At 45.1% G+C, this 24,960-nt stretch overlaps 1 protein-coding gene across 1 annotated transcript in view; it reads left to right on the top strand.

Annotated features, from left to right (window-relative positions):
- The window catches only part of DARS1 (aspartyl-tRNA synthetase 1), a 311,292-nt gene that overhangs the window by 27,759 nt on the left and 258,573 nt on the right, over positions 1-24,960 (top strand). Inside the window, exon 2 of the mRNA XM_063933716.1 lies at positions 22,040-22,136. Coding sequence (XP_063789786.1) covers positions 22,040-22,136 — 97 coding nt within the window. The remainder of the gene's footprint in view (positions 1-22,039; positions 22,137-24,960) is intronic.

Here is a 24,960-nt window from a genome sequence, read left to right as displayed (position 1 = left end):
TCTTTTGGCACGGGACCACTATTTTTAATGCATTGTCATATTAACTCTGAAAAGTATAGAGATGTTCCGCAGATAACGCTGTGCTCCCTACATTGTGGCAGTTCTACGGAAACAACTAATGTTTTTAAAGGACGACAATGTTATGTTTCCAGGGTGACGCTGGACTGATCAACAAAAAATATGGTAACCCGATTGGCTTGGCCAGCTCAGAGTCTAGATCTTAACCCCATTGAGATCCTCTGGGGCGAATTGGAGCAAAGGGTGTTTCTAGACCGACTTGACCTTCTTCAGTGTCGTAGTTGGTCACTGTACTTAAGGTGGAATGACAAAGCATACCACTTGCTGTTGTCCAGGAACTTGTGGACAGTTTGCTAAGAAGTGTGTCTGCAGTAATCACTGCATGTGGAGGACCTACAATGTACTGGTGTGATCTATTTTCTGTCAGTGTCCAGTCACTTTTGTCTACATCGTGTGTGTGTATTTCTATACCACGAGAGACTGAAATGCTTGATATTGTGTTTAATCTTGCTTTACAGTTAATTTCTCTTGTATTACTGACACTGTATGTGAGAGAATGGTCCATGGATACCTTGTGTGCCTGTGTCTAGTGACTACAATGGAAAGCTGCCATTTTATCAATGTACTTTTCTGTAAATATTTAATCAATTTGCATATGTGAAAGGCACAAAGCACTCTTTTGGGGCCTGATTTGAATGTGCACTTTTTGGCGGAGCGTGTGTTTTTGTACTGATCATACTCTGGTGCGTGTGTATTTGTACTGGTCATACTTTGGTGCATGTGTTTATGTACTGCTCATAACTCTGGTGCGTGTGTATTTGTACTGCTCATACTTTGGGGCGTGTGTTTTTATATTGGTCATACTCTGGTGTGGGTGTATTTGTACTGCTCATACTCTGGTGCGTATGTCTTTGTACTGCTCATACTTTGGGGCGTGTGTATTTGTACTGGTCATACTCTAGGGCGTGTGTTTTTGTAGTGCTCATACTCTGCTGCCGGTGTATTTGTACTGCTCATAACTCTGGTGCGTGTGTATTTGTACTGCTCATACTCTGGGGTGTGTGTTTTTGTACTGCTCATACTCTGGGGCGTGTGTATTTGTACTGGTAATAATCTGGTGTTTGTGTATTTATTTATTAACAGTTTCTTATATAGCGCAGCATATTCCGTTGCGCTTTACAATTAGAACAATAAGAACAAAACTGGGTAAAAACAGACAGACATAGAGGTAGGAAGGCAGAGAAAAATGTATCAAGAAGATAAAGGATCGGGCGCTAAAATGAGCTGTTTAACTAAGCTGCTGCTAAATATTCGGGATAGTCACACCCAAATTGAATTACCAACCAAAACAAAACAATATAGCAGCGCTAATACAAGAATTAAAAAATAGAAGGATTGAGTACCAATTGGTATAATTTAATAAACCATAAATCACGCTCCTCTAACATAAGCATATATACACATAAAATCAAATAGTGCTAAAAAAGGGGGGGTCACAATATATGTGCCTTCTCTGTGTGATCCGTTTATCAAAGGTCTTTGATAAAGCTGCAGGACCTGCAGCGAAACGCGTCAGGAAGGAGGCTTTTGGGGTCACTATTCTTCTGAACTACTACTGCCCAAGTGTGCTCCGAACCAGGACCGGATCTTGCTGTCAGCAAAAACCACTGTGGTGATTATTAAGAACAGAGCTACCACTGATCCCCTTTATCTGCAGAGGATACCGCGATGCAGTGAGGACCCACAATCACGGACTTTTGCAAAGAGTCAACTTCAAGGGACTTTTACCTCCAGCGGCTTAAAGTGGTAAATAACTCTGTAGGACTGTGCTGTCGGTCCATGACAAATTTTACATCTGCTGATTACCCGGTCTATACTAAACAGGAACGGATCACACAGAGAAGGCACACATATTGTGACCCCCCCTTTTTTAGCACTATTTGATTTTATGTGTATATATGCTTATGTTAGAGGAGCGTGTTTTATGGTTTATTAAATTATACCAATTGGTACTCGATCCTTCTATTTTTTAATTCTTGTATTAGCGCTGCTATATTGTTTTGGATAGAGGTAGGAAGGCCCTACTCGCAAGCTTACAATTTATAGGGAAATAGGCATTGATACACAAGAATAGATGCTACCTATTGCATAATTGTCCACCAGATTGCTAGGTTCTTAATGGACTGTATGATATGATCACCCCGCAATGTTGGCCAAGGGTCAGGAGGGTGTGAGAGTAAAGAAAGACAAGATATGTGATGTTATGTGTACTGTACAGAGAGGATGTAATTGGATAGGGAAGCATTGAAGGTTATGTGGGTGGGTCTGGAATTTGATAGGCTTGTCTGAAGAGGCGAGTTTTCAGGGAACTTTTAAAGGTTTGGAGACTAGAGGCGAGTCTTATTGTGCGTGGGAGGGCATTCCACAGAGTAGGTGAAGCCCGGATAAAGTCCTGTAATTTTGAGTGTGAACAAGTGATGCGTGTGGATGAGAGACGTAGATCTTGTGCAGAGCGGAGATGTCGGGTAGGGAGATATTTTGAGATGAGTGAAGAGATGTATGTTGGTGCAGTTTGGTTAATAGCCTTGTATGTCAGTAAAAGTATTTTATATTTATTATGGTAGAATATCGGAAACCAATGGAGGGACTGACAGAGCGGATCTGCAGACGTTGAACGTCTAGCAAGGAAGATTAGCCTCGCAGCTGCATTCAAAATGGATGGTAGTGGTGAGCGCCTATGTTTGGGAAGACCGGTCAGGAGACTATTACAATAATCAATGCTGGAGATAATAAGAGCATGGATTAGAGTTTTAGCAGTGTCTTGTGTAAGATATGGTCGTATTCTGGATATGTTACTTAGATGTATGTAACATGATCTTGAGACAGATTTAATGTGGGGAACAAAGGACAGTTCAGAGTCAAGAATGACACCTAGGCAGCGAGCTTGTGGGGCAGGGATGATTGCTGAGTTATCAACAGTGATAGAGATATCAGGTTGGTAACTACTATTGGCCGGTGGAAATATAATTAATTCTGTTTTGGAGATATTAAGTTTGAGGTGGCGAGATGTCATCCAAGATGAAATATTAGAAAGACATTCAGTGACTCGGCCCAATACAGAAGGTGACAAATCTGGGTAGGATAGGTAGATTTGAGTATCATCCGCATACAGATGGTACTGAAATCCAAAAGAGTTGATTAGTTTGCCAAGAGATGTGGTATAGATAGAGAAAAGCAGAGGACCTAGGACTGAGCCCTGCGGTACGCCAACTGAGAGAGATAGCGAAGAGGAGGTGGAATCAGAGAAACGAACACTGAAGGAGCGATTAGATAGATAGGATGAGAACCAAGAAAGGGCTGTGTCCTGAATACCTAGGGATTGTAGTGTTTGTATGAGAAGAGAGTGGTCAACCGTGTCAAAAGCAGCAGAGAGATCAAGGAGAGTAAGTAGAGAGTAATGACCTTTAGATTTAGCAGTGGCCAAATCATTCACTACCTTAGTCAGTGCTGTCTCTGTGGAGTGTTGGGCACGAAATTCTGACTGAAGTGGGTCCAGTAGGCTGTGTGAGTTAAGAAAGTGTGTGAGGCGAGTGCATGCAAGTCTCTCAAGTAGCTTGGAGGGGCATGGGAGCTGAGAGATGGGACGGTAGTTTGAGAGGGAGTTAGGGTCAGAGTTTTGTTTTTTCAGAATGGGAGTAATCACTGCATGCTTGTACAGAGAAGGAAAGATACCAGTAGACAGAGAGAGCGTACAGATTTTAGTTAAGGTTAGGATGAGCACAGCAGACAGAGCTTTACTAATTTGTGAGGGTATAGAGTCAAGGGGAGAGGTAGTAGAGTAGGCAGATTAAAAGTGCGCAGATACTTAATCTTCATTTGTAGGATCAAATGAAGAGAAGGTGTTAGAGGGTTCAGGCAGGGAATTGAGCAGGTCACTGACTGTGGAAGAGCATACCATTTCATTTTGGATCTTTCTCTTACGTCCTAGAGGATGCTGGGGTCCACATTAGTACCATGGGGTATAGACTGGTCCACCAGGAGCCATTGGCACTTTAAGAGTTTGAGAGTGTTTGCTGGCTCCTCCCTCTATGCCCCTCCTACCATACTCCGTTTAGAAAATGTGCCCGGAGGAGTCGGTCACAGCTAGGGGAGATCTACAGAGCTTTTCTATAAAAGTTTATTTTTAGAGTTTATTTTTTTACAGGGCGGCTGCTGGTAACAGCCTCCCTGCAGCGAGGGACTAAGGGGGGGAGCAGTGTCCGCCCTGCGGGGTCTGAGCCACTGTCTGTGCTGACTGGACACTGAGTTCCAGAGGGGTCTGATCGTTCTTTGCCACAGGGGACCGCTCGCCCCAGCAGCATGCTGCCAATCCCTTACAGAGCTGAAGATGTGGTGAGTGAGTCACCCACACCCCTAGTAAGTGGGGTGCTGGTGTGAAGATGGCGGCAACGGGGAGGAAGCGCAGTATTAACTGCGCTCCTGGGAAGGCTCAGAGGCACATGGTGCGGTGCTGTGAGGGGCGCCCTGGGCCAGCGCTTACCCCCACACTGGTCCAGAAGCCTGTCTGGGTCTGCGGATCTCAGCCAGCACATTTTCCTCAGGCCAGTATAATCCTTGAAGAGCGGGAAGACAGTGCCATTAAGGCTGCGGAGCTTCTCCACAGAGCGGACCCAGCAGCATTCCAGCGCCTTTTTCCTGCCTGCACTGCACTGAGAGGAAGAATAGGTCCCTCCACAGCAACTCCAGATATCTGTACACCGGTACCAGGGGTTGTAGAAGGGAGGGGAGGCTGTAATAAGACTGTGTGTCCTATTAAGGAGCACAGTCAGCGCTGACAAGGGGTCTCCCTTTGCTAAAAGCGCTGTGTGGGTTGGCTCCAATCTCTGTGTTTCTCTTTCCATTCTTGGGGGGGAAACTGTCTGCCCTCACCTGTGTGTGTGTGTGTGTGTGTGGAGTGTTTGGTGTTCTCCTTTAGCTATGTACAGGGACTCTGTGTCATATTCTGCAGAGGATTTATCCTCCCAGGATGATCACATTCCATGTAATCAGGATAGCACTGGTTTAGCACAGATACCAGCAAGGGAACCTGAGTGGTTTTCCCCTATCAAATCTTGGATTTCTCAAATTTCGGACAGAGTTGAAAATAATGAATATGCAACCCAGGTATTCTATGGCTGTATGGCCGGTTTCTGGTACCTCAGGACGCCCCGCTATATACCCCCATAAACGTGCACTTGTGCATGTCACACAAGACGACACGGATACCGATTCTGACACAGACGGTGATGGGGATGTGTTGCGGGGGTCCGCATCTCTTGCAAAGGGGGTGCAATTGCTGATAGAGGCTATCAGGGATGTGTTAAATGTTAATGATACCACACCTGAGCAGGTTGAGGAGGCTTTTTTCACCGAAAATAAAAAAGCCTTGCTAACTTTCCCTGCGTCAAAGGAATTGAATGCTATATTTGAAAAAGCATGGGAAAACCCAGAGAAAAAATTCCAGGTCCCTAAAAGGGTTCAGGTGGCATTTCCTTTCCCTGAGGAGGAAAGGAAAACATGGGAAGACCTGCCGATTGTTGACGCATCTGTGTCCAGACTCTCAAAGAAGGTGGTTATGCCTGTTCCAGGATCTACCGCTTTAAAGGAGCCGGCTGATAGAAAAATTGATAACACGCTTAAATCAATGTACACTGCTTCAGGGGCCATATTACGTCCCACTATTGCTAGTGCATGGATTGCAAAGGCAATAGTAAAGTGGTCGGCTACCTTACTTGAGGATTTGGATACGATGGATAGGGATGAAGTTGCATTTTATTTACGCAACATACATGATTCAGCAGGTTTTATGGTAGAATCCATGAAGGACTCCATGTCTGTTTCAGCTCTTTGGGGACTGTGGCTGCGCCATTGGTCGGCCTATGCGGAATCCAGAAATAGTGTGGAGTCCCTACCCTATACAGGTCAGGCTCTCTTTGGGGAAGCTCTAGACGCGCGGATATCCACGGCTACAGCGGGATAGAGCTGAGCTCCGGACACGTCAGCAGTTTCTTCCGAAGGTTGTGTCGGCATTTCATATCAACCAACTTATTGTGGTGCCAGTGGCTACTGACTCCTCAATTACATCAACGTCCTTGGATGTTGTAAGGGCTCTGAAGATATATGTGAAGAGAACTTCTCGTCACAGAAAGTCGGACTCTCTGTTTGTCCTATATGATCCCAAGAAAATTGGGTGTCCTGCTTCTAAGCAAGACGATCTCTCGCTAGATTCGGTTCACTATCCAGTACGCTTATTCTACGGCAGGCTTGCCGTGTCCAGAATCTGTTACGGCCCACTCTACTCGTAAGGTGGGGTCTTCCTGGGCGGCTGCCAGGGGTGTGTAGGCATTGCAACTTTGCCGAGCTGCAACTTGGTCTGGGTCGAACACGTTTGCAAAGTTTTACAAGTTCGATACTTTGGCCTCTGATGATCTGAAGTTAAGTCAATCAGTTCTACAGGAGCCTCTGCGCTCTCCCTCCCGTTCTGGGAGCTTTGGTACATCCCCATGGTACTAATGTGGACCCCAGCATCCTCTAGGACGTAAGATAAAATAGGATTTTGGTACCTACCAGTAAATCCTTTTCTCGTAGTCCGTAGAGGATGCTGGGCGCCCGCCCAGCGCTTTGTTCTCCTGCAAACGTTATTTGGTTCAGTACCACTTTGTTTTAGTTGAGTACTGCATTGTTACTTGGTTAGTAATGCTTCAGCAGTTGCTGAGTAGTTCAAGCTAGTTAGCTTGACGTGCCTTGTATGTGTGAGCTGGTATGAATCTCGCCACTATCTGTGTATAATCCTTCTCTCAAAGATGTCCGTCTCCTCGTGCACAGTTTCGAGACTGAGTCTGGTAGGAGGGGCATAGAGGGAGGAGCCAGCCCACACTCTTAAACTCTTAAAGTGCCAATGGTTCCTGGTGGACCCGTCTATATATACCCCCATGGTACTAATGTGGACCCCAGCATCCTATACGGACTACGAGAAAAGGATTTACCGGTAGGTAACCCAAATTCTTTTTATACATACATCATAACAGGGGTAAGCAACTCTTGGTGCTAGTTCTGCCACAAAAATGCATTCAAGGGCATTGTTTGGCCTGTAATGTGGAAAGTGTCACTCAAAGGGAAAAACATTGCCTACCCCTGCTTGAGAACATAGTTGTAGTTCTAATAAACCTTGAAGTGCAGACCTACATTTTCTGGTTTGTGGAAATTTCTTGATTTGTTACAAGTAATTAACGATAATAAATGGCCATTATGAAATAAATGCAAATGGTTAATTAAATTACTTATTAATATTCAGGTGCTTTTCTGCCAGTTTACTGTACATAGTTAATATGAATGACAAAGGCGTATTATTTCACATTTCAGCATTGCAAGCATTAAAAGCGTTAATTGGTTGAGTCTCCATGAAATGCCATTTCTGATTGTTATGTTAATGCCATGTAAATCTGTTAAAACAACAAAGGTAGAAATTGTGCACAGTGCATAGTCTAACCAGTGGTGGGCCCGGCTTTTGTTGCGCAACACATCACTCATTCAGCTGTGCCATTGTGCAGCCGCTTCCATTTAGCCACATGCGTCTTGGAAGTCACCCACTTACAGAAAATGCATTAGTTTTATGGCACTTTCGATTAATATGCTTGTCAGTGGCACACACTTATGACTACACCGTACTGCTTTCACTACTCTTTAGAACAGGGCTGGCCAAACCGGTATTCGAGATCTACCAACAGTTCATGTTTTCCAGGCCTCCTGGGGATCTGTAGAATTGTCAGTTAAGAATGAATGCAGCACATCTTAATTAGTAATGACTACACCTGTGCACCAGCTAGGTGGTCTGGAAAATGTGAACTGTTGGTAGATCTCGAGGACTGGTTTGGCCAGCCCTGCTTTAGAACAAAAACATATGTTCTCTTACGTTCTTGGGGATACTGGGAATCCATTTAGTACCATGGGTTATAGACTGGTTCACTAGGAGCCTTGAGCACTTGAAGAATTTGATGGTGTGCGCTGGCTTCTCCCTCTATGCCCTTCCTACCAGACTCAGTTTAGAAAATGTGCCCGGAGAAGCCAGTCACGTCACTGGAAGCTGCTGAAGAGTTTTCTGCATTTATTTTAAATGTTTGTTATTTTCAGGTAGGGCTGGATGGCACCAGCCTGCCTTCTTCTTGGGACTTAGGGGGATGGACGGCCCAACCTCTTGAAGGGTTAATAGTCCCGTTCTCCTGAGGGAACTATTTGCAAGCCCCACCACGGTGAGCATACATTCCCGCAGCACACCGCCACCCCTAACAGAGCCAGAAGATAGAAGATTGGTGAGTACTAAGCCGGCGTCCCGGTTATCGGGTCGCCAGCCATTATGGCGGCAGGAGGGTTCGGAGACGCACGGCTTCTACATGGGGCGGCTGGGTCTCCAGACTCAGTACACATTGCAGACGCACCGCTTCTGAGGGAGCGAACTGAGTCTAAGTACACTACGTGTGTACACAGTACCCAGACTGACATTACAGACTTAAAAGGGGGCTGACTCCATTTTAGGCACTAAAATTACCTCAGCCAGTATAAAAAAGTGCGGGAAGACCACGCCCCATTTGAAGGGACGGGGCTTCACTATGAACGGATCCAGCAGCTCACCAGCGCCATTTTCCCTCTGCAGTGGATACAGACGCTGACTGACAGGGACGTGCAGCTCCCTGATTAGACTCCAGATTACCTCAGCAGTAGCAGGGGGTCAAAGCAGGGGGGTAGCGCTTACTAGTGTACTAAGTCCCCAATCTGGGTACTTAGTCTGCGACCCGGCTAAGCTTGGCATTAGCAGTAAGGGCGCTGTGTGCTGGTTCCATACTTTCTCTGTGTCTCTCTGGAAGGGCTATTTGTGGGTTAATTGTGCATTTAACCTGTTCCTGTGTGTGTGTCCTTTCACTGTCACAGTATGTCAGACAGAGTGTGTTTCATCTAAGGCACAATGTTCCTCTTCTCCAGGGGGTTCACTGCAATGTTTACTCCCAGGCTAGCGGGGCAGAGCCAGCTTGGCTAGATTCCATTAGTGGAATGATTTCCAATATTTCTGCTAAATTGCAATGAGAAAGAGACGCAAATCGATGACTGAGTTTATGAACAGAGACTCAGTACCCAAACCAGCGTCTCAGTCCCCTGCCATTTGTCCGCAAAAACGTCCTCTGGCCCATATCCTGCAGTCTGACTCTGATGATGAAGGGTCAGACATGGAGGAGGGGGAGGTGAACTCAGAGGTGGGAGAGGCTACTCTGTTACAGGGAATAGAGGCTCTCATAGAAGCTATCAGAGAAGTGCTGTATATCCCTGATAAGGTGACAGAGGAGAATGAGGAATCTTATTTTAATTTAAAAAATAAATCCTCAGCCAGTTTTCCTGTGTCAAAGAACTAAATACCCTGTTTGAAGAACCGTGGGCTAATCCTGATAGGAAATGTAAAATCCCAAAAAGGTTGATATCATCTTTTCCTTTTCCTCCTGAGCATAGGAAAAAAATGGGAAAATCCAGTGATAGTTGATGCATCAGTATTCATGCTGTCACAGAAAATTTTATTGCCTGTCCCGGTTGCAGCTTACCTAAAAGACACGGCTGATCGTAGAATTAAGAATACACTCAAATCTTTGTATACAGCTCCTGGGGTGGCCCATAGATCCACTATAGCATGTGGGTGGATTACTAAGGCCATCGCCAAATGGTCGGGTAACCTACTTGAGGCGTTAGGTACCTTGCCTCAGGAGGAGATTATTTAACTGCTGCAACATATACAGGACTCTGCGAATTTTATGGTGGAAGCCATAAAAAAAATAGACTTGCTTAATGCACACACCACTGCTATGGCAGTGTCGGCACGCAGGGACTTATGGCTATGCCAATAGACTGCTGAAGTGGACTCCAGGAAAGGCATGGAAGGCCTACCCTTCACAGGAGATGCCTTATTTGGAGATGAACTAGACAAATGGATCTCCAAAGCTACTGTGGGTAATTCCACATATCTTCCCTCTGCAGCTCCACCAGCCAGGAAGGCCTACTCGGTACATAATCTACAGTCCTTTCGGGCGGCCAAGTTTAAGGGCAAGGCCAGAGGTTCTTCTACAGCCACCAGAGGCACTAGAGGTAAACCACGCAAACCAGCAACTGCTGGTTCACAGGCACAGAGCTCAAGGCTCTGCTTCCTCAAAACCTTCAGCATGACGGTGGACCGCGAAGCCTGAAGGACTGGCAGGTGGGAGCCCGACTAAAATTTTTCAGTCACATCTGGACAGGTTCGTGAAAGATCCCTGGGTCATAGATCTTATTTCCCAGGGCAACAGACTGGAGTTTCAGGAGCTCCCACCTCACAGATTCTTCAAATCAGGCTTACCAGTTTCACAAGAGGCAAGTATAACCTTATAGGAAGCCATTCAAAAGCTGGTACAGACTCAGGTCATTGTTCCACCTCATCTACTAAACAAGGGATATTATTCCAATTTGTTTGTAGTACCGAAACCAAACAGTTCGGTAAGACCGATTTTGAACCTCAAGTCGTTGAACCCGTACTTACGAGTGTTCAAATTCAAGATGGAGTCTCCTAGAGTGGTGATCTCGGGTCTGGAGGAGGGGGAATTACTAGTGTCTCTCGATATCAAGGATGTGTACCTTCACTTTCCGATCTGGCCGCCTCATCAGGCTTAGCTACGGTTTGCACTGCAGGACTGCCACTACCAGTTCCAGGCCCTGCCATTTGGTCTCTCCCTGGCATCGAGGGTGTTTTCCAAAGTGATGGCAGAGATGATGTTTCTACTCCGCAAACAGGGAGTGAACATAGGGGGTCATTCTGACCCGATCGCACGCTGGTTTATCGCAGCGGTGCAATCGGGTCAGAACTGCGCGTGCGCCGGTGCCGGGCTGCAGCGGCTGCGTGACATCACGCAGCTGCTGTGGGACGGGGAGCGACGAGTAGCTCCCGGCCAGCACGCTAAAGCTGCGCTGGTTGGGAGCTATTCTTGAAGTGCAAAGGCATCGCCGCTATGCGATGCCTTTGCACTTCCGCGGTGGGTGGGGGAGGGGCAGCACTGACATGCGGGGAGGGATAGCCCTGTGCTGGGCGTCCCCTCCGCATGTCAGTGTGAATGATCGTAGCTGTGCTAAAGTTAGCACAGCTACGATCATCTCGGAATGACCCCCATAATTCTGTACTTGGACGATCTTCTGATAAAGGCACCATCCATGGAGTCTTTATCAGAAGATGTTGTTGTTGGACAGCATTGGCCTCTCAACCAGACTACTCCTAGATTACGGGTGGATTCTGAATTTACCAAAATCTCACCTAGAACCGACAGAGGCTTCCTTTCATGGGAATAATACTGGACACAGGGTCTCGGAGAGTGTTCCTTCCCTTAGAGAAGGCTATGGTAATCCAGTCGATGGTTCGGGCTGTCCTAAAGCCAACCTGGATCTCGGTGCATCTGTGCATTCGCCTTCTGGGCAAAATGGTGGCTTCTTACGAGGTGCGTCAGTACGGAAGGTTTCATGAGAGGCCCTTCCAACTGGATCTGTTGGACAAATGGTTTGGATTGCATCTTCACATGCACCAGAGGATCTGGAGAAAGGTTTTATTTGGGGTTTACTTGGCGCTTCAATAGACTATGTGGCTGCCTCTTAATTTCTATTGGACTTATCCCAGGTGGTCCAAGTATATACAGAAAAAAAGTGAAGTGAAGAGAAGTAGCCCCATCTTCTTTTTCACTTCACTTTTTTTCTGCACCAGAGGATCTGTCTGTCGCCAAGAGCCAGAATATCCCTCCTGTGGTGGCTACAGACTTTTCACCTCGTCGAGGGTCGGAGGTTCGGGATTCGGAAATGGGTTCTGCTAACCACAGACGCAAGCCTCAGAAGTTGGGGAGCAGTCACCCAGGGGGTGCAGTTTCAAGGAAGTTGGTGAAATCGGGAAGTCGTCCTTCCAATAAACATCTTGGAACTCAGGTCAATCTACAACACCCTTCTGCAGGCTTCATCTCTACTTTGGAATCAGGCCATTCAAGTCCAGTCGAACAATGTAACGGCGGTAACGTACATAGACCGACAGGGTAAAACAAAAAGCAGAGCAGCAATGTCAGAGGTGTCAAGAATTCTACTCTGGGCGGAAAAACAAGCCGTGTCGTTGTCGGCGGTCTTCATGCCGGGAGTAGACAACTGGGAAGCAGACTTCCTCAGGAGACACGACCTGCACCCGGGGGAGTGGGCCTCCACCCAGAGGTGTTCAGGTGGTTGACACAGCGATGGGGATATCCACAGATTGACATTATGGCCTCTCGACTCAACAAGAAGCTCAAGCGGTATTGTTCCAGGTCGAGAGACCCACAAGCAGTGGCGGTAGACGCTCTGTTGCTGTTCATGTTTCAAGTTTGGTTAGCATGGCTTTCCTATTGTTCTGTGTGTGCTGGTTCGTAATCTTACCACTCTCCTTATCTTTCCTTCTCTCAAAGTATGTCCGTCTCCTCTGGCACAGTTTCCTAGACTGAGTCTGGTAGGAGGGGCATAGAGGGAGGAGCCAGCGCACACACGTCAAATTCTTTAAGTGCCCAAGGCTCCTAGTGCACCCGTCTATACCCCATGGTACTAAATGGATTCCCAGTATCCCCTACGAACTACGAGAAAAGGATTTAGCGGTAGGTAATTAAAATCCTATTTTTTTTCAATAGTATTGAAATGGAGGCACAAGTTTTCTAGTACGTGATTTCCTGTGAGCTTGTGTCATAACAGCGGATCCTTGCAGTATTTAGGGGCATAAATTCAACACTGACATACTGTACATTGCATGCTAATTGTGTAAACCAGCCGACTAAATGACTGGTTTGAACAATTACTGATTAATGTGTTGACCTGAGCAATAATTGATCTCGGCCTGAAAACGGTCTGGGCCGTTCGTTGTCAAACTTTAGACCGTGCATAGAGATTGCCTCCATACATTGTGCAGTGCATGGAGGCCTTCCTCCAGCTATTGGGCAGTCAACCACTCCTCTGTCCCTATCGGTTGGTCTGCACTGAAATGTTTGACCGCCTTTTACAAAGTTGCTTGCTAAAGGGTTTTGCCGTTTTTTTTAATATTGTGCATAGCGCTATCCAACATAGCTGTATGCCTTTATGAAATAAAGACGTGTAAAAAGTTATGTATAGAACTATGGGCAATAGTAGTTTCTGTTGCATCATTTATATAGAACATGTTCATTATTCCTTAAGGTCCATACACACGGTGAGATTCGGGCTATGCCCGATTCTCACTATGCGACATGGACTGTGGTCTGTATTGCAAGCAAAGATGACTGTGCTTGCGAAACCGAATTTGGCTAAGTGACAATTTTGACTATCTTTTACACGAGATACTCAAAATTGACTTGCCTGCACAGTCTATTTTTGCTTGTGATGCCGATCCCGCGGGACAGCGTATCGGCATCGCAAGCTGTGTACACATGGTGCAATATGCTCTAACTTTCCTTACGATTTTGACTATATAGTCAAAATTGTAAGAAAAGTTAAGTGCATATCGCACCATGTGAGCACACTGTTACACTCCCAACCAAAGCACTTTTCTAATAAAACAGCAATGGAGTCCAATTATAAATCAACTAGTTTTTTGTATTCGGACAGTTATAAGGATTGTATTTGATTGTTGTCTGAGTTTTCCAAGCTATATTAATAAGATAAATCCCCATACCACAAATAATATGCAACAGAATTAATATTGCCTGAGTAATGTATTCCTTCAGTACACTACTAAAGTAGAAATTGTTGGGGACTGGAAGAAATACATTACTTTGTGACACTTGACAAGCTATGCCTGTCGAGGATCTTCACTAGGTTGGTAACCTAGATTTAAGCTGGCCATACATGACTACACGATAATTGTGCAAACCAGCCAACCAACCTACTTGTTTTAACAATTACGGTGATTGTTCACCACATGAAAAGGGCTGAAAAACTGCATTGTCCGATTCATCCTCCACTGTTCAGCTAACTTTAGGCTATGAATGGAAAGCACCTTAAATTGTGCAGTTGCTCCTGCCCTCTTCCCTGTCAGCTGGTCTGCTGTGCTGTCATGCTTTGTAAGGCCAGCTCCCACTAACCGGGATCCGGTCTGAAGATCGACAGTGTCTAGGTCGACAATGTTTAGGTCGACCACTATAGGTCGACAGTCACTAGGTCGACATGGATGGAAGGTCGACAGGGTTTCTAGGTCGACATGTGCTAGGTCGACAGGTCTAAAGGTCGACATGAGTTTTTCACATTTTTATTTTTTTTATTTTTTCATACTTAACGATCCACGTGGACTACGATTGGAACGGTAAAGTGTGCCGAGCAAAGCGGTAGCGGAGCGAAGGCACCATGCCCGAAGCATGGTGAGCGAAGCGAGCCATGCGAGGGGACGCGGTGCGCTAATTTGGGATCCCGGTGACTTTACGAAGAAAACGACACAAAAAATAAAATAAAAATCCTCATGTCGACCTTTAGACCTGTCGACCTAGAAACCCTGTCGACCTTCCATCCATGTCGACCTAGTGACTGTCGACCTATAGTGGTCGACCTAAACATTGTCGACCTAAATACTGTCGATAAAACGAACCACACCCCCACTAACCTACCCAACCTTTAATAGCAGAAGCAAAGGAAACCAAAGCACTAACAAGATGCTCCCCTTGGTATGCTCTAGAATTATTTTGAGTGACATAAGCAATTGATTACATGTGTCTCGACAAATAACTTGTTGCCAAGGCGAATAATGGCCTACTTGAGACTGGGGTATATTCAATTAGGGTCGAAAACTTCCGTCTGTCGAAAAGACGTCAGTTTTCGACTTTTTAATGTCTAATAGTGATTCGACCTATTCAATCCCTGCAGTTTTTATTCGACAAGTAATGGAATTTGACTTGTCGAATAGTACGTGAATCGGCGGTATAGCTGCCGATTCTCGTACTTTTGAGTGAAACGGGGCCAAATTCAACAGGATTCGGCCCCGTTTCCGACCATCTCAGTCCGACATAAAAAAATGTCGGACTGAGATGTGGGACCCAGAGGAGGGGAAGGGGGGGAGACGGGGGACAGCTGCGGGCATACAGGGGAGAGCAGCGCTACAGCACAGCGCTGCAGCAGGATGTCTCACAGCCGCACCGCTCACGGCAGCGTCCACCCGGCTCCAGCAAGTGAGCTCACGCTTGCTGGAGCCGGGTGAACACTGCCGTTAGGTCTGGCGGCTGTGAGACATCCTTCTGCAGCGCTGCTGTAGCGCTGCTTTCTTCCATCTGCCCGTGGCTGTCTCCCCCCCTCTCCTCCCTCTCCGGTCCCTCTCCGGTCCCTCATCTCAATTCGACTTTTTAAAAGTCGAATTGAGATGAGATTGAATAGGAGTTGTCTGATCCATTCCGACAAATGCATGTCGGAATGGATCCGACCCTAATTGAATATACCCCTGAGAGCGGATATGTTTAGTGTGAGCTTCCCAGCCATTAAGCTTTAGTTTACACTACTACTGAGCATACATTTGCCCTTCTTCTCGCCTACTGTATATCTGGGTGTAGTGTAGACTTGTTTGCTTGTTCTGTTATCAATAAACAGAATACAGTCATACTCACACTTATTTAATTTATTTTCCAGAATAAAACTTAAAAAGTAAGTCATGCATTTTTCTGGTGACAGATAAGGGTAAAAAAAGTAAATATGTGATTAGTCTGTCCTTTTTACAGTTATTTATGCGCAGTACTGTTGTTAACGTCCCCCATGTATAAACCTAATCAGAGAGTCACACATTAGCAGAAACACCACCTCATCCTTCAGGCGCCTGCATCATTCTCCAAGGAATTTGTGCAATCAAAAGTCAAGTGCAGATGGGAATTTTCTCACTATGCAGATGGTGAACTGTTGACAGCTGAATATATGACTTCAATCAATTAAGTCATTTGCCCTAATATAGAGTCCAGGAATCCAAGGTAATCCAGAATAAAGCACCAAGGCCTTGAGGTCCGGGGAGTAAAATATGGCTGCTGAGTGACGGGTGGATTCATGTTGAGTTCCGTACATTCCTCCTAGTCCTTTCTCACCGCTTGCCCACAGCTGAGCTTTAAGCTTCCTACTGTGGTGTTTGGGGAGATTGGCTGTTAATTATGAATTTCAAAGTACAAGCATAGTCAGACTGACAGCAGCCATTGTTTGGTTGACTTTTTGAAGGTCAGTGGGTTCAGTAAATTCTCTGACAGTGTAAAAGAGCAGCATGTGGGATGCGTGGCATAGAGACAGAACATCTTGGATTGTGTTTTCAGTGCATGTTCTCTTGAACCTGAGGTTGATACTGTATACAGGTTGAGTATCCCTTAGGACCAGAGGTATTTTGGATATCGGATTTTTCCGAATTTTGGAATAATTGCATACCGTAATGAGATATCATGGTGATGGGACCTAAGTCTAAGCACAGAATGCATTTATGTTGCATATACACCTTATACACACAGCCTGAAGGTAATTTTAGCCAATATTTTTTATAACTTTGTGCATTAAACAAAGTGTGTGTACATTCACACAATTCATTTATGTTTCATATACACCTTATACACACAGCCTGAGGGTCATTTAATACAATATTTTTAATAACTTTGTGTATTAAACAGTTTGTGTACATTGAGCCATCAAAAAACAAAGACTTCACTATCTCACTCAAAAAAGTCTGTATTTCGGAATATTCCGTATTTCGGAATATTTGGATATGGGATACTCAGCCTGTATTAATTTAAAGGATAACGCCTCCAGTTCAATAAGTTTAACATAAATGTAGAATATTACAATATAAAACTGAGTCAACATGTAAAAACGTGTGAGCTGATGTTTATTGCAGCTTCACCCAACATTGCAGTAGTGGTGCTATTATTGTCTCTGAAGCCCTTGCAGATGTCTAGATTTCTGGTGCTTTCATCATTGGGAGTGTTTATTGAGAGTTCCTTCATGACTAATATGTTTTGTTGCTTTGCCATCCAGATAGCGTGTTAAAGGATGCTAGACTGGCATGACTAGTTGTGATTCAGAGAATAGTGACCAGCATCAGGCAGGTGCAGCGCACAAGTCAGATCTGTTATTGTGCTGTTTTCCTGGCTGCTGGGTTTGTGACTCTGCAGCTATTCTCAGAACTGCATCCTCTCTGATACGTCCGTGTTGTACACTCCGGCCATTCCTGTAAGTGCATGCTCTTGGAGTGTGCTCTTTCACCTCTGGCTTTAATTACAGACAAAGTTTGCTTACATAGGCACTAAAAGCATATGACTCCGGGGAATCTATATATGACACATTGTAAAGTTGGTAATATACAATACAAGAAAAGTATAGCACTTACATATAATACTTATCAGTTCTACTGTTATTATACTGCATATAACATGTACCACGTCGCTGGCCGTGTTAGCCATGCGCATTTGCTGCAGGTTTTTCCTTGTGTAAAAGTGATTCATATTCTACTCATGCAGAACTGAAAACACCATGCAAATTTTGTATCATCATCATCATGCTAAGGGTTGAGTCCAGTTAGGTGTGAGGTGCCGAATGTGAGTAAACCTGCTATTTTCTGTTCACACCTCCCTGAGGATGAGAGATGTTAGGGACAATCTTTATTGTAAGGTTAAAATGTTCGGACACTGTGCAGAACCCCTCGGGACCCCCCCCCCCCCCCTCCCATGACTATTCCAATTAGCTTAAGTAGTTCAATAATTACATGTCATTTTTTTTTTATTCTATTTACAAATGGCTTAAAAGTACCCCAGAATCAACTATTTTATTGCTTTATGCATTTTAATATTTTAGAACTCCAATTTTGGTGCAAAATGCATTCAGCCCTGCATCAGTTATTTTCTGAGACAGTCAATGCAAAATGCATTCAGCCCTGCATCAGTTATTTTCTGAGACAGTCAATCTCATCCATTGCTGAGAATTGAATTCTCTTTGGGGGCGATTGAGTTGTTTGTTTATGGGCGTCTTTTAACCCCGCCCATTGATTGCTCGTCATTCGTGCCTGTTCCGGTGTCCCTTTATGTTTTAATAAATTCATGAACTTTTTGGTATTATTCTTTTCCCCACTTTATCCTGTGTAATCAACAGTTTGTATTCTCTGACACCCTTCAGCTGCTGTGGAACTACACATCTCATCATGCATGCCACAGTTTTGTAATTAGGGCACGCTAATACTGTAGCAGTGCTTGCTGGGATGTGTAGTTCCACAGCAACTGAAAGGACGCCTTTGCTTTAGAAGTACAAGTACAAATGCGTCCTCACACACCGCGGCTCAGTACGCCATGCAACGCGAGATGCCTGGCACCAATGAGCAGCGCTGGGCGTCTTTTTGTGCAATGCAATGTGGCAAAACTGTTTAACGAGACTGCACAGATTAAGTTGACACTTGTGTATCTGTGTGTGACGAAGTCTGAATCTGTATATGAAGTACAACGGGACTTGGCATAGATAAGCCGTGACCGCTGCATCCTAGCCCTTTGTATACAGATTCACACACTGATATACACGTGTCACATATCAAATTAATTAGTGCAATCTCACAATGCGGTTTTGTCGCATTGCAATTAAGATGCACGTTCACACAAAAAAAGAAACACTGCACTGCATGAGTCGCTCGGACCTGGCACACTCGAAGGGATGTTTGGTGTGACTGCAGAAGTGTATGGCCTTAATATGACGGCGGGGGGTGGGGCGAGCACAACAAGCCCCTTGCAGGCTCACTGCGCTTGCCAGCTGCGGGTTCGTGTTGAGCCCACTCTATGGTTGTCGTGGACACTTATGAGTGGGAATGGTCCCTGCTAGTCGGCATTCTCAAGGGGCGGGGATGTAGGGGGAGGTGTTGTCCTGACTGCCGGTACATAACTAACATAACTACATCCTGGTAGCACATATTGATGCAGTTGTCATAAGTAAATACATTTTTTTTTGCCTCAGTTGTATGTATCATTGCTGTACTTATCAGTAAAGCTGCAATTCCCGGTAAACCTGACACTTGTTTTTTTGTAGCATAAATCACTGATTATCTATAATAACACAACTGGGGGCTGATTCAGAAACAAACGCTGCTGCACCCGCTTTAGCGCATTTTGCCATAGTTGCTGTTGCTAGTATCGGCCTTTTCCCTGGGGTACCAGAGTGTATGTATAAGAACTGGGATGCCCATTGGAGTCAATTCAATTCGGCAACTTATGAATAGCGCCGGGAATTAGCTCCCGACGCTATTCAATTCAGCTGCTAGTTACCCGAAATTGTCGGGAATTCTTCTCTCATCCCCGGGGATGAGAGAAGAAACCCGACAAAAGTGCTTCCTCACGGCCGGCACGAGGCTGATTCTGTCAGGAATCAGCCTCGCGCCGGGGAGTTAAGTCGGAGAATGCCCGTTCTCCCGACAATTCAACCTGTTCAGTCGACGAGAACGGGACATCGCCGACTTAACTGGAGCTGAATTGAATAGCGTCGGGAGCTAATTCCCGGTGCTATTCATAAGTTGCCGAATTGAATTGACCCCATTGTGTGTGTCTTTAGTTTGATGTGAAACTGCCCCTGATGCATGTTAGGTGCAGATCCTCTGTCATGGCCTCCAATGTCAGCGATTATTCGTCTGAATTTCCAAACAGTTATGTTACAGTGACGCCTGCAACACTCCCATAACACGCTCGTAAACAGTACATCTCCATGTATCTGAACAGCCACCTCCGAGCCTGTACCCAGGAACGCCCAATCTATTTCTAGTACAGTTTGAGACCTTGCATCTCAATCGCAACTGTATGTGCACACCGTGGGATGCATTTGCTGTGTGACTTTTCAGCTACTGAGACGAGTGCACAGTGCTGTTAATGGTGGACAGTTTGTTGGGTAGTAGAGGGGGAATTCAATTGTTCCGTGGGTGCCCAAACATAATGAGCACTTATCGGAGTAATTCAATTATTCCCCCCCATAGGACTCGAGTGCCGCTTGTGCACGTCCACGTGTACTGGGTATAGCCGCGCAAAGCTGCTAAACCCATCTAAAGTAGTTTTGTGCGCCCAGAGTTCTGACTTCTCGCACATTTCTGTGTGCTCCTGTGTCTATTCGATTCCGAATGGAGCAACAATTGAATTACTCATTCAGGTGCCCAATAGAAATAGCTGCAAAAATTGAATTGCCTCCTAGTAGATAGCAATCGTAATTACAGTCACTCAACAGACAAGATAGTGAGCAGAGAAACTTTGTAATAGGGATGGTGGTAAACAATGGTTCATAACCATCAACGTTTTCAGCCTGATGGTGATGGTTTTTCAATTTGCCTACATACAGTAAGAGCAAAGGTTATCACCATTTCTTGTTTTGTTCTGATGTGTGTTTAACTATGAGGGTCATTCAGATCCCATCTGATCTGCTACTTCATGTGCACAGTACTGATGTTTGGTACTTTGCACATGCACAGGACCCATTGTGCATGTGAGCAAATAGGTCCTGTGATGTAGGAAGCAGGATGGCATCAGACTGTCAGTGACTGCCATTTGGTTATCGCTGACTTTTAGACGGAGGGAAGAGGCCAGGGATCTCCGTTGTCCATTCAGGCATGCTGACTGGGGCTTTTGATCGCTCTGGATCCCGGCGTCGGTCACATGACCGGTTCCTGTGATGGCAACTCTGACCATATCTGTGGTTATTTGCTTATTTTGAACTAGCTCTCTCATTTCTACATGGTACACCAGTATCATTGATGGCTAAAACCATCAAGTTTACAACGATGGCAGCAAAAACTGTCACAATTTGATCTCACCCTTCCAATTGCTATCCCTACTTTGTAGCATGCATAATGCAAAACTCTGCCACTATCCTTTCTCTGCCATCGTTTGACCACTAAGGAGCTTGGTGATTGGTTTAGATTTATTAGGTTACATTTTCTTGGGAGCAAGCAGAAACCACATATTTGCATGATATTTTTACAGTGGCAGCCATATACATATCCCAAACCAATTATCCTACCAGTATGCTTTTGCATTGTGGAAGTAAGCCTATGAAACAAGTGGAGGTCCACGCAGAGTGCCTTGTCAGATTCAAACTCATGATCCCATCACTGTGAGACAGTTTGTGATTAATGAATAGGCTACGTTTTTATGCCCAGTGGTACACTCTACAAAAATGACAGCTTCCCTGTGCATGTCCCACAGGTATACTTTAAGGCAGAGTTTCCCAAACTCCGCCATTACAGTCCAGGTTTCAAGGATATCCATGCTTGAGCACAGGTGACCTCAGTCAATTTGATTTCACAATTTGGATTCATGCAGGGATATCGTTAAAACCTGGATTGTAATGTAAAAAGTTTGGGAAAATGTTCTTTAAGACAAGGGTTTAATGGTGGTGTTTAGTGAGCAAAAATAAGATATATGTCCATTTTATCCTCTCAGGAACCTGTGGCGGCAAGCAGTCCTGATGATGCAGTGGCACTTGTTACATTGTCCCACCAAAGCAGAATCATATTTATGTGCTAATGCATTTGAATTCAGAATTGTATATGCAGATGCTTCTGTATTATTACCCCCAGATCTCATTAATAGTGCCAAATTAAAGCCACAGTGTCATTCGGGTTAACATAATACACCACCATTGTCAGCGTCCTAATTGGAAGAGGATGCTACTACTTATTATGTATGAAATACATGTTAAAAGAAATATCCCATGCTTGTTATTTCCAAACACTTCCCCAGAAATTTCCTGTTTTTATTTTCTGGAAGAGGGAAAAAATAATGTATTGAATGAAGAAAAGCCGAACAAGTCATTCTGCCAAACAAAAGGATTAAGTGAACCCCTGTGTCGCTATGAATGGGACCCAAGTTTCCCGTTGACTAAAAACTTCCTCCAGGAAGTGGAATAAATAGCATATGGAAGAGGCAAGGTCACCTTTTAATATCATACTCTCCGCTGGGTGCTGGGCTCACTCTCTTTCTCGCTTTGTGTTTTGTAGTTCGGCCGAGGACCAGGCTCAGTCCAAGAAAGCCCTGAAAAAACAACAGAAGGAAGCTGAGAAAGCAGCAAAGAAAGCTGAGAAACAGGCCAAGTTGGTCAGTGATTGAGTCTGCTACATTAAGTCTTGCTAGCCACTGAGTAGACAGACAATGGCAGATATAATTTTTCTGTATAAGTCTTTTAGCATTTCAGATTTATTAGAATTTCAAATGCTCAACAGAGCAGACATAGCAGAGCATAATAAAGATGGTTAGTAGACGTTAGTAAATTTACTGATTTTGTAAAACTAATTTTTTAAAGAAAACAAATATAGACATAATAGAAATATGACATTCTACTAGGGATGGTGATGAATATTTTTGCATTCAGCAATGTGTCAGCCCAATATAATATGAAATTTTAGTTGTTACAATTCACACAATATATAGAGGTAGTGCAAGACTTTGTGCGAGTTTTCCCATTTTTTTAAGTGGCAATAATTTACACAGCAAAACCCCCCATAGTGTGAGTTGATTCTGGAGTAAATATATATTATTAGCCTAGAATCACTTGCAAAAAATGAGGAGGCATCTGTTTTTCCCATCCCAGGTCTGAAAACTGTTCTAACAGCATGTCGGGGTTCTCCTAAGAGGCTGACACCAGGAAGTTCTTTGTGTCTTCTGATAGGCCCTCACAGAAAATTTCAGAGAAACAGTCCTTACCCCGGACATGGTGCAGACTGCAACTGCCCATGTACAGGGTGATTCAAAAGTCGCAGTACACCCTTTTGTTTCAAAAACTGTGCAGGAAATGGGAAAATTGAATGCTCTAGTTAGGTATAGGTGAGGTGGGCTAAGTTTTAGGGTATGTACCATCTTGAAATTGGCCATCTTTAATCTAAGTCAGTTTTTTCAAATGGAAAGGGGATCGTGTAACATGTCAAACAACATCAGTATTTGCAGAAAAGTTTATTGCCACAAACAGATTTGAAATAGCAGTTATGGTTCAAAAGTTACAACATTCTTTCTCTTACGTCCTAGGGGATACTGGGAATCAATTTAGTACCATGGGGTATAGACGGGTCCACTAGGAGCCATGGGCACTTTAAGAAATTTATAGTGTGAGCTGGCTCCTCCCTCCATGCCTCTTCTACCAGAGACAGTTTAGAAAATGTGCCCGGAGGAGCCGGTCACGTCACTGGAAGCTCCTGAAGAGTTTTCTGCATTTATTTTCTGTGTTTGTTGTTTTCAGGCAGGACTGGGTGGCATCAGCCTGCCTGCTTCGTGGGACTTAGCGGGGGAACGGCCCAACCTCTCTCAGGGTTAATGGTCCCGTTCCCTGCTGACAGGACACTAGCTCCTGAGGGAACTATTCGCAAGCCCCACCACGGCGAGCATACATTCCCGCAGCACGCCGCCACCCCTAACAGAACCAGAAGAAAGAAGAGTGGTGAGTACTAAGCCGGCGTCCCGGTTAGCGGGTCGCCGGCCATTATGGCGGCATGAGGATACGGAGACGCATGGCTTCTAAACAGGGCGGACTGCGTCTCCCGCGTGCCAATGAAGGGGCGGGGCTTCACTGTGAGCGGATCCATCAGCTCACCAGCGCCATTTTCCCTCTGCTGCTGACACAGACGCTGACTGACAGGGACGCGCAGCTCCTCCAGGGAGACTCCAGATTACCTCAGCGGTACCTGGGGGATACAGCAGGGGGGGAGTGATCATAAGCTTGGCATTCGCGTTAAGGGTGCTGTGTGCTGGTTCCATACTCCCTACGTGTCTCCCTGGAAGGGCTCTTTGTGGGTTAATTGTGCTGTTAACCTTTTCCTGTGTGTGTGTGTGTGTGCTGTCACTATTACAGTATGTCAGGCAGAGAGTGTGTTTCATGTAAGGCACAGTGTTCCTCTTCCCCAGGGGGTTCACAAGTGTGTACTCAATGTAGTGTCCCTTCCCAGGCTAGTGGGGCAGAACCAGCATGGCTGGACTCCATTAGGGAAATTATTTCCAAAGTCTCTACTAAGTTATCTCAGATTGAGAAAGAGACGCATTACTTAAGACAATATATGAGTTTATGAAAAGAGACTCAGTACCCAAACCAGCATCTCAGTCCCCTGCAATTTGTCAGCAAAAACGCACTTTGGCCCATATCCTGCAGTCTGACTCGGATGATGAGTCAGAAATGGGGGAGGGGGAGGTGGGGGAGGGTACTCTATCGCAGGGAATATAGGCTCTCATAGAAGCTATCAGAGAAGTTCTAAATATCCCTGCGTGTGAGGAATCTTATTTTAATATAAAAAAGAAATCCTCAGCCACTTTTCCTGTGTCAAAGGAACTAAATACCCTGTTTGAAGAACTGTGGGTTAGTCCTGAAAGGAAATTTCAGATCCCTAAATGGTTGTTATCATCTTTTCCTTTTCCTCCTGAGGATAGGAAAAAATGGGAGAATCCACCGATAGTGGATGTATCAGTATCCAGGCTTTCACGAAAAATTGTATTGCCTGTCCCGGGTGCAGCCTTCCTAAAAGACACGGCTGATCGTAAGATTGAGACTATGCTCAAATCCTTGTATACAGCTACTGGGGTGACCCACTATAGCATGTTGGGTGGATTGCGAGATCCGTTGCTAAATGGTCGGGTAACCTGATTAAAGGGTTAGACACCTTGCCTCAGGAGGAAGTTATCTTGTTCCTACAGCATATACAGGACTCTTCGAATTTTATGGTGGAAGCCATAAAAGAAATAGGCTTGCTTATTGCACACACACGGCTATGGCAGTGTCTGCACGCAGGGGTCTATAGCTACGCCAGTGGACTGCGGACGCGGATTCCAGGAAAGTCATGGATTGCCTCACTTTCACAGACGAGACCTTATTTGGAGATGAACTAGACAAATGGATCTCCAAAGCTACTGCGGGTAAGTCCACATATCTTCCTTCTGCAGC

The sequence above is a fragment of the Pseudophryne corroboree genome, chromosome 7 (assembly GCF_028390025.1).
Source record: "Pseudophryne corroboree isolate aPseCor3 chromosome 7, aPseCor3.hap2, whole genome shotgun sequence".
Lineage (NCBI taxonomy): Eukaryota > Metazoa > Chordata > Amphibia > Anura > Myobatrachidae > Pseudophryne > Pseudophryne corroboree.
Note: the sequence above shows the minus strand (reverse complement) of the source record. Positions and strands in the feature narration are given on the sequence as shown.